The sequence below is a fragment of the Microcaecilia unicolor genome, chromosome 11 (genome assembly GCF_901765095.1).
Source record: "Microcaecilia unicolor chromosome 11, aMicUni1.1, whole genome shotgun sequence".
Classification (NCBI taxonomy): domain Eukaryota; kingdom Metazoa; phylum Chordata; class Amphibia; order Gymnophiona; family Siphonopidae; genus Microcaecilia; species Microcaecilia unicolor.
The window spans coordinates 165082718-165098425 of NC_044041.1; the positions used below are offsets into that span (position 1 = coordinate 165082718).

Consider the following 15708-nt stretch of genomic DNA (forward strand, 5'->3'; position numbering starts at 1 on the left):
TCTATAAAGGGATGATAAGGAAGGAGAATTTAGACCCTACCAGCTAATTTTCTTTCAAGTTCCTCCAGACCAGTTCCAAATGTTCTGTATTTGGAGATGACTTCTAAGTAATTTGTGAATGGGCTGTGCAATCCCTTTAGACTCAGTCTTTGAATAGCCATGCAGATATCTTTGAAACACCATCTAACCCTCCCCCCCACTTTCATCTAAGAGCTGACAGTCCACCAGCTAACCCAGAGGACCATGTGTTGCTGCCTATGGCAACAAACATGAACTCTCCATTTTCCTGGTCTGGAAGAACGCTATAGAATATTTGATTTTATTTGTTTTGCTTTACTTTACTTATAACTTTGTGCATGCATTGGATGGAAAACTTTGAGGGGGTGGGAGGGTCATGGATTTGATATACTGCCTTTTTGTAGTACAGCCAAAAAAAAGTGTGTCTGTGTGTGTGTGGGGGGGGGGGGGGGGGGGGGGAAGAAGCAAAGGGAGACAGCTTAAATATGAAAAATCTGCTCACTTAAAAAGAGAGCTTTTACTAAGAAATACTGAACACTAGTGAATTATTTTCCCTCCCCCAGCAGAGCAATCTGACTCAGAAACTGCAAATATGTCAATATTCCATGAGACAGTTTATTGGTACAATTAAGCATAATCACTTCATCTGCAGCACTATTACATTATACAAAAATGAAAATGGTTCCCCCGTCCTGAGACCTAGAGATAAATGAAATGGCAGGGACAAGAGGACAAGGGAACCCCTGAGATACAGGGAAGAAAGGACAGGGGACACAAACACAGGAATGAAATCGGGCTCAGAAGCACAAGCACTCTTACAGACAAATCCCTGATCCATGAATGGACAAAAGGACAGCCCTCTAAATTTAAAGTACTGAATAGGAAGAGAGGACCTATTTTCCCTCTATAATGCCACTGACCCCCCCCCCCCCTTCTTATCCCCTTCTCTTTGTGCACGAACATAATAAATGTACAAATTGATGGCTGAAGCTGTTACCTTCACTTTCAAAAATAGAAAGGGATATGACTTTAGCTCTGGCTGCCAGTCTTCAAGTACTACATTGTCCAGTCAGGAGCTACCAATGCATTACTGTAAAGGTGGCCTTTGTAGTTAGCTTAGTGTTTGAACCACTGATTTACAGACCAGAGAAGACCCATGAGGACCCCTCGATGGATTATGGAAGGTAACCAGGGGTAGAAATCTGAAGTCCTGAGGAATGTGTTAAAAAAAAAAAAAAAGCAGAGGATGTGTGAGAGAAGAAGCTCATCAGGGTCTATAAAAGGGACAATGAAGGTGTTCAAAAGAAGAATGCCAGAGCAGTGACCATGCTCTGAAGCTCAGAATCAGCTGCAAGGACCCTTCGTTCTCACTCCAGCGACTGTAACATCAGTAGCTGCTTCAGTACTTTGGTTTGGCTTGTCTCTCGGATTTCTCCTGCTAAGAACATCTCATCCACTACAGTATAAACCTGTAACGAGACCCAACAATGAGGGACAAGCACTGCATGCTCAGGGTATTCCCCAAGCTAACCTGTTCTAATTCCACCCAGTTACCTCCCATCAAATGCAAATTTATTTAAAACATTTCTACTGTGCTTATCAGCTACAGTCCTAAGCAGGTTATAACATTTACTCAAAATACGTTCATAAAAAGAATAAAAAGTGCACAGAAGTTTTGTCTATTATTGATAATTCAACTGTTAAGAAAATCCAGAGACACGGATCATTAACTAAAAATATCCTAGAACGTGTGGTGGATTTATAGAATTGCTTTCACTGAAGGCATCACAAGATCTTTGCAAAACAATAATGGAGGAGTCTGGCAGCTTGATGTTTCTGCAACAGGCATTGGAGGTAAACTGAAGACATAGTTATGCCTACTGATCACTCACAGCCTATGACAGGGATATAATCTGATCAATGTTTCCAAGGATTGCTTGCAGAAAACCTTCAATGTGTGTGTGTGGGGTGGGGGGTAAATTTACTGGAAGTAATAAAAATTAGAGATTCTGCTGCAAATCCCAGTGCAGCAAAATGCCAAGATGAGATGTGGGGGGCTGATCCTTGGTTAAATATTACACTCACTTTGAGAATCTGTGTGGCATGGAGCTAAGGGTGACATTAGGGATGGGTATGGCCAGAAGAGCAGGTGAGCAGCATGTGCTCTGTGCTGGAAGCATGAAGTGATTCTACTGCTTTGAGGTGGTGAAGGAGCCACGTCAGCTCAGAAAAGCAGGGGATAACTCCAATTTGTATTGGACAAACTTCCACCTTGCAACGTGTCAAACTCAGAAAAGAATGGGCATAAAATATTTCACAGATGTCATCTCTGTGAAATTCAGATTACTGAGTACTACAATGTGCATCATAGCTATCTTGGTGCCTAGAAATCTCCCATGCATCAAGATGCATTAGGTATACTCGGCTCTAATTTCCCTAATTCTGCCTTAGCTAAGCCCCACTCTGACAAAGAACCCTAAATGCTCAGCCTTTTTAAGGTGAACCCCACCAAGAGAATATTTCCAACCTTCAGTCTTCTAACTGAACTCTCCTCACAAGGAGCCCTAATAACATTCAAACACCAGAATTAAGAACTGACACTCACTTTATAGAAATTGAAAACCAGATCCAGCTCACAAACGTTGTGGAAGTATTCATTCAACACCTAAAGAGAAAAAAAAAATTACTTAACTAAAACCATGTTAGGACCTTCATTTTCAGCTTAAACCTATTTTATTGCCTATAGAAGCTTTCTGGTTTTTTTTTTTAAATTAGGCATCACAGCAAAGTCAAAACTGTGATCCAGGGCCCAGTATAAACTCCTACCACTCTGACAGAGGAAATAAAGCATTTTCCATTGACATCCAGGATGTAATAAGGCACACAAGTGGGTGATGACACCGCAAGGAACTAGGCCGAAAGCAGCTCTCCTAAGGCAATGGAGGGCTAAGTGAATTGCCCAAGATCACAAGCAGTAGTGGTAGAATTTGAACCCTGGCTTCCTTGGGTCTCAACCTGTTGCCATAACAATTAGGCTTTTCTTTCATGATGTGAAAGGCACTCCAGGCAGGGCCACTGCCCTGTTCAACAGTTTACAGATTCATGAAAGGGCTTCTTCACATCTTGTCATCAATAGAGAAGCCTCCTATACCATGGGATCTCAATCCTTTTCTTACCCTCTCTCTGAAACCATCATTCTGGGCCCATGGAATCATCATTTCTCAAACACTTTTTCCAGTAGCAGTTCCTTTGACTTCCAGTTCACTAATTGTTATAGCCTGATTAATCCTGTCTATAGAAAATAATAAACAGGTTACTTACCTGTAACAGGTATTCTCTGAGAACCATAGAATACAAGTACTCACAGTATAAGTGGGAAAGATAATCTTGATTCAAGAATTCTGGAAGTTTTTGAGAAGCCTCATTACACAGGCACACCAGCTCTTGCCTGCTGCTGTCACACAAGACCAGGCCAGTATATGATTAAAGCTTAGCGTAGAATACAAGTCCTTGAAGAAGTGGGCAGGGAATGTGAACTTGAATCCTGTTGCCCAAACCAGCTACAAGTAACTTGGTTTTCTCAAAAGACAGGTAGGATAGCAAGTCCTCACAGCATAGGACTCCCTAACTACAGACTGCCTTCAACATAAAAAGGGGAAAATAGTCAATGTGCTGCAACAGGAAGACACCAAGCACATGTTTGGCGGCAACTAGCCTTTTTTATATTTTTCCTTTTTTTTGGAAAGGCAGTGTAGGGGTATTTACCTGAGATCTCACCTGAGCTGGTGTTGGTTCATACAAGCCTGACATCCTGTTACAAGATGGATTCTACAACCTCTAACCTGAACACATCTGTGTCAGCAAGATCCAGCTTTTCAGCTTCTGGAAAATCACTGGCAGGCATACCACAGCCTAGGACATTCTGTGTTACAACCATCCTGTTATCACCCTGAGAAGCTGAAAGGGGAGTGAGACCCATGGCTCCAGTATACCTGGTTGGAGAAAGATATGCAGACCCGAAAGTATCAACTTCAGGGTGACGAACAAAGGACTCTTCATGCTCATGGAGTTAGCTGGACAGGATTATGATTGGTCCCGGAGGATCATCTGACGGAGAGGGACTAAGAAACCGGGAACCAGACAGTTGGGCCTGACAAGAACAACCTAAGAAGACAAGCAAGGTTAGAAGCCACACTAGTCCACCTCACCAACCCACTCAGTTAAGATAACCCACCTCCTATAATTACCCTACTCACCCCCTTCCTTCTTCTCTCTTCCCTCACTTAATTTCTACACAACACTAAAAGTATCTGCTATCCTGTAATGACAATGTTTACAAAACTATGTAAGCCACATTGAGCCTGCAAATAGGTGGGATAATGTGGGATACAAATGCAATAAATAATAATAATAAAGAAGGCTCGGAGGGAGCAAGAGACTGTGTTGTTCTAACCTTGTCAACTACATATCTGGTGAAAATACAGATTGGCTCAGCTACATCAGCTCTGAAATACGGCACTGAATGACCGTAACACCTGCTTTCAGAAGATAGACCCTGAACTGAATCCGAGACAGACTCGCTGTGGATATAGCTAGAGTCTAAGAAGACATCAGCACCTACCTCATCGAGAGACTGCCTAACAGACAGCATGGTGAGATAACAGGATTTACTTCCATAGATGTCGGGAATTAGTGATTGGTGTTTATCTGAGATAAAGACTGGTTAGGTCATAGCTCGTGGTCAGAGAATACGCTGCTAACAGTTGTATTTTGCATAAGAGGTGTAGTATAAGTTTTCACGAATACAAAATCAGTGTTCCAGTAAGAATCATTTTGCATAGTCTTTATTTTGTTAGCAACCTATTTGTTTTATTATTATCAGCAAGTTATATATTTGTACTTTGCTAAGCCTTGCTGCAGAGCTATTCTATATTTGTATATTTTCTTTATCTATAAATAAAACTAATATATACTATCTGTGGCTTTGGTGGCGTTCTCTCTAACTCAGCTAATTTTGGTTAGGTGCCAGAATAAGGTCCTGTTTCCCCTAGCATGAGTCCAGAATATTTGCTTAGGCAGAGTTCTATAATCTAGAGCTTTGGCATAAATAATTCTGTTGGGAGTTGTTTTCCTTTAAGACTTATTTATACTACCTACAGCAACCAAGAGATGAAGAGGAATAGACTGGGGGAAGAAAGTGGGGTGGGATGGTATCGGATTCTAATCCACAAAGATTCTGGAAAGCAGACTGGCCAAACCTACTGTTGAATTGGGTATTTCTAGACAGTAGTGTGCTATGAAATGTAAGGACAGAAATTAGTTGCAGCTTTGTGATTTCCTACATGAAGGCTGATCTCAAATGGACAACTGATGCTGCCATGGCTCAGACATTTGAGGGCCATGTTACAGCTCAGAGCCAAGCCTGAGTATAAAAGAAGGAAATGCAGCGTTGGAATTTTGAATTAAACACTAACCCCAGAAGGGCTTAATGAAGAGCTGGAATGGATGTGTCTGCTTTATAAATCTTTTATTTGTTTGAATCTTTACAAGTGCTTTGCTATTGATCACTTTAGTATATATAAGTGATGTCAGATGCCATCACCATGTTAGAAAGCTAGGCGATGCTACTTGGACGTGCCAAAAAATGCTCACGAGTTGTTTTTCCAAGATCATTTTTTAGCATATTTTCAAAGCACTTTGGGAGGCTAAGTTCCATAGGTTTCTATGGAACTTTGGGAGGCTAAGTGCTTTGAAAATGAGCCTGTTTGTCTACTTTCAGTGATTAAGATGATATTATCCCCGATGCAGCTTTTTGTGAAACACAGTGCTAAGTCGGAGTTGAAGTTATAAATGCAACCGGTTGGGATGGTCTGTTAAGCTACACGTCGAACGCCGTTGGCATTTGAGAGATACGTACTCACTTTAAATTATAAGATTTATTTTTGATCAAAGGAAATTATGGACATATGAATGTTTGAAAACTAAAGAAACAAAAGGACCGATAAGGAAAGAGGTGTGACTATCAAAGCCATGTGCTTAGTATTGTGGACCATTATCTGATAGTCCACAAAAAAGATTTGGGTTGAGAATTATTAGATGGACATTCTGAAAAGGTGAGCATTTCCCCCTCTTCCCAGATTTTCCCCAAGTTACGGAGCTCCTGACACTCCCACCCCACACAGAGTCTACCTCCCCCTCCAGAGAAACCTGGAGCTGTAGATATGGCCATCTGTCTAAAATATTGATGCTCGGGGAAAAAACTAGCTCACAAAGTCTACAGGGGAACATGCAGGCTAACAGGGAGGATTCTTAAGAAGCACCAATAATTGTTTCGGTAGCCATGGCAGAGATCAGAGGGGAGTATACGATAAGCTAGCATTGTTCTATTCGGACCCAGGCCTTCCAAACAGTACCTGACCATCCATAATTGGGCGGCTTGAAAATAAAAAGAGAAAATTTAGGGACTCCTATACCCCCAATCGCCTTTGGCTGAATTAGCATGGCCACTTTTACCCTGGGTGGTTTCCTTCCCCATATATACAAAAGACTACAATTCTGAGTTTTACAAAGAATTGGGAAGAGGAAGTGCCATGAAAAGTTATAACAACTTGGGCAGTGCATCATTTTCACAGCCTGTACCTTGCCAAGCCAGGAGATTGTGAGGTCCTCCCATCTGTCAAGGTTGGTAAAAAGTTCATGAAGTTTTATTTATTTTATTTATTTGTTACATTTGTACCCCATATTTTCCCACCTATTTGCAGGCTCAATGTGGCTTACATGGTACCGGAGAGGTGTTGATAGACTCCGGAGTAAAACAAATACAAATAATTGTTAAGTTGAGGTAGGAAGGGTAGGGACCACATGAAGGAACATGTGGTGGGACCATAAAGAGGATAGCAAGAACAGATGAGATTGTGTGGTGGTCAGTACGGACTGTGGTGTTATAGTGTCCCAGAGTTCAGGTATTTAAGTTGGGTCGGTGGGGTAAGCCTTTTGAAACAGGTGGGTTTTTAGTTTTTTCCTGAATTGGAGGTGGTCATACGTGGTTTTCACGGTTTTTGGTAGTGCGTTCCATAACTGTGTGCTGCTGTAGGAAAAACTGGATACGTACGTTGATTTGTATTTTAGTCCTTTGCAGCTTGGGTAGTTGAGGTTTAGGTTTTGTCGTGCTGATGCGGATGTGTTTCTGGTTGGTAGGTCGATCAAGTTTGTTATCTATCCCGGTGCTTCACCATAGATGATCTTGTGAACCATAGTGCAGATTTTGAAGGCGATGCGTTATTTGATTGGTAGCCAATGTAGTTTTCCTTGAAGGGGTGTTGCGCTTTCAAATCGTGTTTTTCCGAAAATGAGTCTTGCCGCTGTATTTTGAGCGGTTTGAAGTTTCCTTAAGATTTGTTCTTTGCATCCCGCGTAGATTCCATTGCAATAGTCAGCATGGCTTAGCACCATTGATTGTATGAGGTTGCAAAATATTTCCCTCGGGAAGAACTGTTTCACTCGTTTGAAGAACATTCTCTTTGTTGCGGATTTTACTTTGGTCTCTAGTGCTAGGTAGCGGTCTAATGTTATGCCGAGGATTTTCAGGCTGTCTGAGATTGGGAGGGTGTGATCCGGGATGCTGATGATTGTGGGGTTGTCCATGCTGTACTGGGATGAGAGGATGAGGCAGCGTGTCTCTGCCTGTCTCAGTTTCCACACATTGGTGTGTGTGGACCTCAAAATGAAAGTCAAGACACCAAAGAATTCTAGTGCTTCAGAGTAAAGCTTCCACAGAGTAAATAGATAACAGTATAGCAGACACCAATCCCAAAGCACTTTGAGGTCTCTGTTGATGTCTCTCCTGCAGGCAGTGCTTGGGTCTTTCTTTGCTCGATGTGATGCTGTGGCTTTGACACCATTGATGTTGGTAGATTGAGAGATTCAGCTTGTACTTAAACTGAATGTCTCAATGCACCAACATCAATGGTGTCAAAGCCACAGCAATGCATCAAATCAAGAAAAGAAATGCTTCATCCACTCAAAGTTCACTAGCTACTTTTTGAAGGCTGCTACTGACAAAGGTGCTGGGGCATATTAGTAGCCACATGTTCCTGAGTCACTATGGGAAGTATCAAAGTGGCTTGGTCTCGAGTCCTTGGAAGCTCATGTCCTCTCTGGTACAGAGTAAGAGTGGGAGCACTTTGAGGACCAGCAACCGTACTACCTCTATGCTCGACGTTGCACATCAATGAGGTGCAATATGGAGCTCAGCCTCACGAGCCTTCAATGTTGATTAAAATGAGGATAAATCCTTCCTCTTCTTCAGGTGGCAGGTCAGAGGATGTTTGACCTTGATGGCTACTATTGATGCTCAATACTGAGGATTATCTATGTACTATTGATGCTGATAAAGCTTCAGTGCCCGCTGCAACTTCTTGCCCAATGGGAAACCAATTCATCGGATGTTGATGAGCAGGACTAAAGTGCTGAAAATTTGTTTGTGCTGCTTTTCTGAAGCCTGAACATCTCCGACACCTATGAATATAAATTACATTGAAAGGGGGACATGGTAGGGCCCAAGTCACTGCAAGCACCAACTGAGTATGTTACAGATACGGCCCTACCACACCGAATGCACTTCTTAAAGCCAAAAAATACAACTACAGCAAAATCAAATGACTGTCTTGAAAATGTACCCAGCTACAAGCGGCCTTCAACAGAAAAAGGGAAAATCCAGAACGTGCGTTACATCAGGCAGACAAGTATTTTTGGTGGCAACGAGTCTTCATATAATTTTTACTTCCTCAGCAACCCTCCAGACCGGTCAAGACGCGTGGGTTATGCTCGCCTACCAGCAGAGGGAGACTGAGAACACTAACTTCAAACTATGTACATATAACCTGTGCCCATCCCACAAAAGCCAGTATTTTCTCAGTCTCAGCAGAGGGTAGACAGGCAGCCTGTGCAGCTTGTCCGGTCTGGTAGGAGTCAGGGATTAATTGAGAGTTTTAGGTTGGTCTATTGATCATTTCTGTGGAGCATCCCTGTGCCTGGCCAAAACTCTGTGTGCTGGGGCTTGGTGGTCCGGTGGGGCCTGCCATTGTCCCCTCTGGGGTGTCACACCCGGGTGGCCGGGTCCCTCCCCCGAGCTAGCTCTCCCGTTTGGGCAGCTTTGTGCCTCGGCTGCAGTTCTTATATTGCAGCCTTGAGTGCCAGGGATTTGATAGCAGCAGCAGGGCTCAAATTGTGCTGCAATAAAGTAAAAAAAAAAAAGACAACTAAAAGACCCAGACGGTGTGGAGAGCTGTGCAGCTGCACTCCGGAGTGCCGGAGCTGGTCAGCCATTCTAGGTGAGCTGTGAGTGGCTTGTTTTGGTGAGTTCCTTTTTCCTTTACCTTGGACAGAGGATGTCCGCGAAGCCGCTTCGTTGCCGTTTTTGCGCGCGTCGGGGGGTCGACGCGAGTGGCGGTTCCTGCCGCTTCTGCGGGGAACCGAAGGCCCAGTCCTCCGCTCCGCCGGTGTTAGCAGCGGAGCTTCCCGCGCCGGCCTTGCAGGAGGTTGCAGGGGCTCCGGCTAGCGGTTCAGCGGCGGTCCCGATTTTGGCGGGAACCGCCGCCATCTTGGATTCGGCCCCGAGAATCCCGGACTTAGTCGGTGGACCTCAGGGCAGCCCGGTGGCTGGGGTTTCTGGAGGGGACATTTCGGGAAGGATGGGTTTCCCCCCAGAATTTGTTTGGTCCTTATTTCAGGCCTGGCAGGCGGGACCGTCGCGCACGGAGCCCCTTAGTCTGGGGACGGGGGTCACGAGCGCTAAGAGGCCACGTGTTGAGTGGGCCGAGGACTTGGACTGTTTTTCTCCCCCGGAGTCAGAGGGTGACTTTAGTCCCCTGGAAGAGGAGGAAGGGTCCTTGTCTGGGCCAGATAGAGAGACAGTGCCTGGGGAGGACCCTTCGGTGGTCCGCATTTTTCACAGGGAGGAGTTGGCGGATCTTATTGAGCAGGTGTCTGCTACGCTCAAATTTGATCCGGCAGTAGATTCGGCTCCATCCGAAAAGCAGGACCCGCTGGTTAAGGGGATCAGAAGGGTTTCTCGTACGTTTCCTATGAATGTGGACCTTAGAGAGATGGTAATGCAGGAATGGCTCTCGCCGGAGGCGCCATGTAGAGTGGCACGGGACATGGCTAAGCTCTATCCCCTTCCGCAGGAGGATAGAGATTCTTTAAAGCCTCCGACCGTGGATGCCGTAGTGACGGCGGTGACTAAGGCTACGGCAATTCCTGTGGAAGGAGAGGCTGCCTTGCGGGACCCTCAGGACAGGAAATTGGAGACATTTCTGAAGCGAAGTTTTGATTTATCGGCGCTGGCTTTGCAAGCATCGGTTTGTGAAGGTCTGGTGGCTCGAGCATGTTTCCGCTGGGCTGAGCGGTTGCTAGATTCTCCGCAGGTTGATAGAACCGCCTTAGTGCAGGATTTGGCAAAGTTGGAGATGGGTTCATCCTTCTTGGCAGATGCGCTGTATGATTTATTGCGTGCATCGGCGAAGAACATGACCCTCGCAGTGGCGGCTCGAAGGGCCCTGTGGTTGCAGGGCTGGCTGGCAGATACCGCGTCCAAGGCAAAGTTGTGTTCGCTTCCCTTTAAAGGCGCTTTGCTTTTTGGAGAAGAATTGGATAAGTTGGTTAGGGGTCTTGGTGATGCTAAGATCCCTCGGCTTCCGGAGCTTCGGCCTAAGGCTTTTAGGGGGGCTGTGGTGCGAGGCCGTTTTCGGGAAGCTAGATGGTATCGGCCAGGTAGGTCCTCGGGGGGGACCAGGGGTCGTTTTTTTCAGAGAACCCAGTCCTTTCGTGGTGGCCGCCGGGGGAGGGGCGAGATGCCTCTTCGGGAACGGCCGGCACGTCCTGTGGGTCGCAATGATTGTTTGGGGGTCCAGCCTCTGGTACGTGTGGGGGCTCGTTTATGCTTGTTTTACCAGAGGTGGGCCCAAATCACGTCAGACCAGTGGGTGCAGCAGATAGTGCGAGACGGGTACGCGCTGGAGTTCGATGGTCCTCTGTCCGATTTCTTTCTCGTCTCTCCCTGTCACTCAAGGCGCAAGGCTAGGGCAGTGCGAGACACTCTGTCGCATCTGGTCGATTTAGGCGCTGTGGTGCCTGTTCCGCCAGGAGAACGAGGAACCGGTTGTTACTCCATTTACTTCGTGGTTCCAAAGAAAGAGGATTCTTTTCGGCCCATTTTAGATCTCAAGAGGGTCAATGCGGCTCTAAAGGTTCCTTCCTTTCGGATGGAAACGTTGCGCTCTGTCATTGTAGCGGTTCAGGAAGGGGAATTTCTGACTTCACTGGATTTGACAGAAGCTTACTTACACATCCCCATCCTAGAGGCGCACCAGCGTTTTCTTCGTTTTGTGGTGTTAGGGAGACACTTTCAGTTTTGTGCGCTCCCGCTCGGTCTGGCTACAGCTCCTTGCACTTTTTCCAAGGTGATGGTGGTTGTGGCAGCGGCTCTACGGTTGCAGGGCATTTTGTTTCATCCGTATCTCGATGACTGGTTAATTCGAGCCAAAACACAGTCGGAGAGCGAGGAGGCTACCGCCCGGGTGGTGACGTTTTTGCAGTCGCTGGGTTGGGTTGCCAATCTGGCCAAGAGTCACCTAGTTCCGTCACAGTCTCTAGAATATCTGGGAGTCCGTTTCGACACGAAGAGAGGCCGGGTGTTTTTGACGGCTCCTCGCATTTCCAAACTGCAGGCTCAGATCCGTCAGCTCCGAGCTCAGAGGGCGCCTGCGGCGCGGAAGTATCTTCAGGTGTTAGGTCTGATGGCTACGTCTATAGAGGTAGTACCTTGGGCCAGGGCCCACATGAGACAGTTGCAGGGTGCGTTGTTGTCTCGTTGGTCCCCTCAGTCCCAGTGTATGGAGGAGAGGCTAGCGCTGCCGGAGATGGTTCGGCGCAGCCTCCGTTGGTGGCTCCACACTCCGAATCTAGCGAGGGGTATGCCGCTAGATGTGCCGAATTGGGTGGTACTGACCACGGATGCGAGTCTGTTAGGCTGGGGGGCGCATTGTCTAGGGCAGGTGGCCCAAGGACGCTGGACGTCGGAAGAGGCGTCGTGGTCCATCAACCGCCTGGAGACTCGAGCAATTCGGTTGGCTCTTCGGTCCTTCCAGAGTCTGCTAGAGGGCAAGGCGGTCAGAGTTCTTTCCGACAATGCCACGGCTGTCGCCTATGTGAATCGGCAGGGGGGGACGAAGAGCCCAGGATTAGCTGTAGAGGCGGCGGAGTTGCTGGGGTGGGCAGAGGCTCATCTTCAGGCTCTTTCGGCAGGCCACGTAGCAGGAGTGGACAATGTGAACGCGGATTATCTGAGCAGGCACACTTTGGATCCCGGAGAGTGGGCTCTCCATCCCTCCGTGTTCGAGCGGATAGTGTTGCAGTGGGGTCGGCCAGTGTTGGATCTCATGGCGTCGGCCGACAATGCTCAGGTCGCTCGGTTCTTCAGTCGTCGAAGAGATGCTCGAGCCGAGGGTCTCGACGCGTTGGTGCTGCCGTGGCCGGCTCAGCAGTTGCTCTATGTGTTTCCGCCGTGGCCGCTGGTGGGCCGCGTGGTGCAGCGGATCGGTCGTCATCCCGGCTTAGTGATTCTGATGGCGCCCAATTGGCCTCGTCGGCCATGGTACGGAGATCTGATGCGTTTGCTACTGCAGGATCCGTTTCCCCTGGGGCCTCGGGTGAGACTGGTGCAGGGGCCGATCGAGATGGCCGACCCCTCTCCATTCTTGCTTACGGCTTGGCTCTTGAAAGGCACAGATTGAGAAAGAAGGGTTTCTCGGCCAGGGTAATTGATACGATGTTGCGGTCGCGTAAGAAGTCCACGTCGTTGGCTTATGTGCGGGTGTGGCACATCTTTGAGAGTTGGTGTCAAGAACGGAATTTTGTCCCTTTGCGGGCTTCGGTGATGGAGGTTTTGGAGTTTTTGCAGGATGGTCTGGACAGGGGGCTCTGGCTTTCTTCCCTGAAGGTGCAGGTTTCCGCTTTGTCTTGTTTCAGAGGTAAGATTCGAGGAGTATCCTTGGCAGCTTCTCCGGACGTAGGGCGGTTCCTGAGGGCAGTAAAGTTGATTCAGCCGCCCCGTCATAGTAACATAGTAGATGACGGCAGAAAAAGACCTGCATGGTCCATCCAGTCTGCCCAAGACAAACTCATATGTGTATACCTTACCTTGAATTTGTACCTGTCCTTTTCAGGGCACAGACCATATAAGTCTGCCCAGCAGTATTTCCCACCTCCCAACCACCAGTCCCGCCTCCCATCACCGGCTCTGGTACAGACCGTATAAGTCTGCCCACCCCTATCCTCGCCTCCCAACCACCACCCCCTCTTCCCCCCAACTGCTCCGCCACCCAATTTCAGCTAAGCTTCTGAGGATCCATTCTGAAATTGGGTGGCGGAGCAGGTGGGGGGAAGAGGGGGTGGTGGTTGGGAGGCGAGGATAGGGGAGGGCAGACTTATACGGTCTGTACCAGAGCTGGTGATGGGAGGCGGGACTGGTGGTTGGGAGGCGGGAAATACTGCTGGGCAGACTTATATGGTCTGTGCCCGTCGTCCGATGGTTCTGCCTTGGGATTTGAATTTGGTCTTGGAGACTCTGGTGGGTCCTCCGTTTGAACCATTGGCGTCCATCACATGTAAGGATCTTACGTTGAAGACTGTTTTTCTGGTGGCCATTGCTTTCACTCGTAGAATTTCAGAGCTGCAGGCCTTGTCTTGTAGGGAGCCTTTTCTGTCCTTTGCGAAAGAGAAAGTGACTTTGCGTACGGTTCCTTCTTTTGTTCCTAAGGTGGTTTCGGCGTTCCATGTGAATCAAGTGATTTCGTTACCAGTGTTGGGGAATCGTTCGGGGGATATCTCTCAGCGTCGGTTGGCTAAGTTGGATGTTCGGCGCGCCTTGCGGTCCTATTTGAGCAGAACGAGAGAATTCCGGGCTTCGGATAGGTTGTTCGTTTTGTTTGGAGGTCCCAAGAAAGGGGCTGCGGCCTCCAAGGGGACTCTGGCTAGGTGGTTGAAGGAGGCTATTGCCTCAGCTTATTTGTTGAAGCGGCGTACGGTGCCCCCGCTACTTAAGGCGCATTCAACTCGGGGGGGTTGCTGCTTCCTGGGCGGAGAGTAGTTTTGTTCCTCCGCAGGATATTTGTAAGGCAGCGGCATGGTTGTCCATTCATTCCTTTGTGAAGCATTATAGGATTGATGTTCAGGCAAAAGAGGATGCGTGTTTTGGAGCGGCTGTGTTGTCTTCTGCTTTGCGAGGGTCTCACCCTTAAATTTCTACTGCTTTGGTACTTCCCACGCGTCTTGACCGGTCTGGAGGGTCGCTGAGGAAGGTGAAATTAGGCCTTACCTGCTAATTTCCTTTCCTCTAGACCCTCCAGACCGGTCAAGAGCCCGCCCCCTATTGAGTTTCAGAGATATTGGTAGTATCAGAAGTATTTGAGCCGTGTTCTGCTATGACTATTCCTTTACTTTCAGTGGGCCGGAGAGGTTTCTTCGCCCATAATACTGTACAGAGTGGGGCGCTTGACGTTCCGTCTGTCTGAGCACACTGTTGGTGTTGACTATTGGTTTTCCAGGCACAGGGGGTTCTAGATTCAGAGTTACTGTTGCAGGGGGTTTCTCTGCTTTGCTAAGTGTATACTGGCTTTTGTGGGATGGGCACAGATTATATGTACATAGTTTGAAGTTATTGTTCTCAGTCTCCCTCTGCTGGTAGGCGAGCATAACCCACGCGTCTTGACCGGTCTGGAGGGTCTAGAGGAAAGAAAATTAGCAGGTAAGGCCTAATTTCACCATTTGTTTTTTTTAAATACAGTAGCCTGGAACTGAAATTAATGGGCCTAGGGGATATGGATTTGGATTCTAAACCCCTCATAGATTCTGAGGGACTGTGGCCAAACCTGTCATATTGATAATCCTGCTCTAGGCAAAAATGCGATGTGAATGTATGGACATCCACCCATGGTGAAGCCTGGCAATCTCTATGGAGTCTGACTTTAAGTGGGCTACTAGCACAGCCATACTGTCAAGCCTGCCTGGACATAAGGAAAGGAAATGAAGTCTGTTAGGCAATTAGAGTGTGTTTGCTGACAGGAATGAGGAGCACTCATTCTATTTGGGTAAAAAAAAAAGGGGGGGAGGGGGGCAAAACACCTAAGTGCTAGGTGGACTTTCTATGAGTTTTAGTCTGTTGACACTGCACCAGATAAAAGGCCAAGGCTCTCTCTTGCAGTCCAAAGTGCACAGCGCACTTTCACCTTGTGGGCTGAGGTTTTAGGAAAAAAAAAAAAAATTGGCAGGACTATTTTCTGGTTAAGATGGGACTCCAAGACTTCTTTGGGAACAAACTTCAGATGACTTTGCAGAACCATTCTTACTGAAAAACGTACTGCAAGGCAGATGTTACTCAGGTCTGAAGTTCACAGATCCTGCGAGCTGAAATAAATGCCACCAAAAATACCTTTTAGGTGAGGCATTCACAGATCCTGCGAGCTGAGTAAATGCCACAAAAAAAAAAAAAAACCTTTTAGGTGAGGCACTTCAGATAGCAGACTGTATAAAGTGGCTCAAAAGGAGCTTTCATCAGCTACATAAGAACACAGAGGTCCCATGACACTGCAGGAGGTTTAACGGAGGTTTCAAAAGAAGCAAGCCCTGCAT

General features: G+C 47.2%; 1 protein-coding gene across 3 annotated transcripts in view; it reads right to left on the bottom strand.

Moving 5' to 3' along the window:
• Positions 1-613: 613 nt before the first annotated feature.
• The window catches only part of AP2S1 (adaptor related protein complex 2 subunit sigma 1), a 30950-nt gene continuing 15855 nt past the window's right edge, over positions 614-15708 (bottom strand). For all 3 annotated transcript variants that reach the window (XM_030219172.1, XM_030219174.1, XM_030219173.1), the window contains 2 exons: positions 2624-2683; positions 614-1487 (listed from right to left, as the gene is read on the bottom strand). In XM_030219172.1, coding sequence (XP_030075032.1) covers positions 1386-1487; positions 2624-2683 — 162 coding nt within the window. In that variant the 3' untranslated portion in view covers positions 614-1385. The remainder of the gene's footprint in view (positions 1488-2623; positions 2684-15708) is intronic.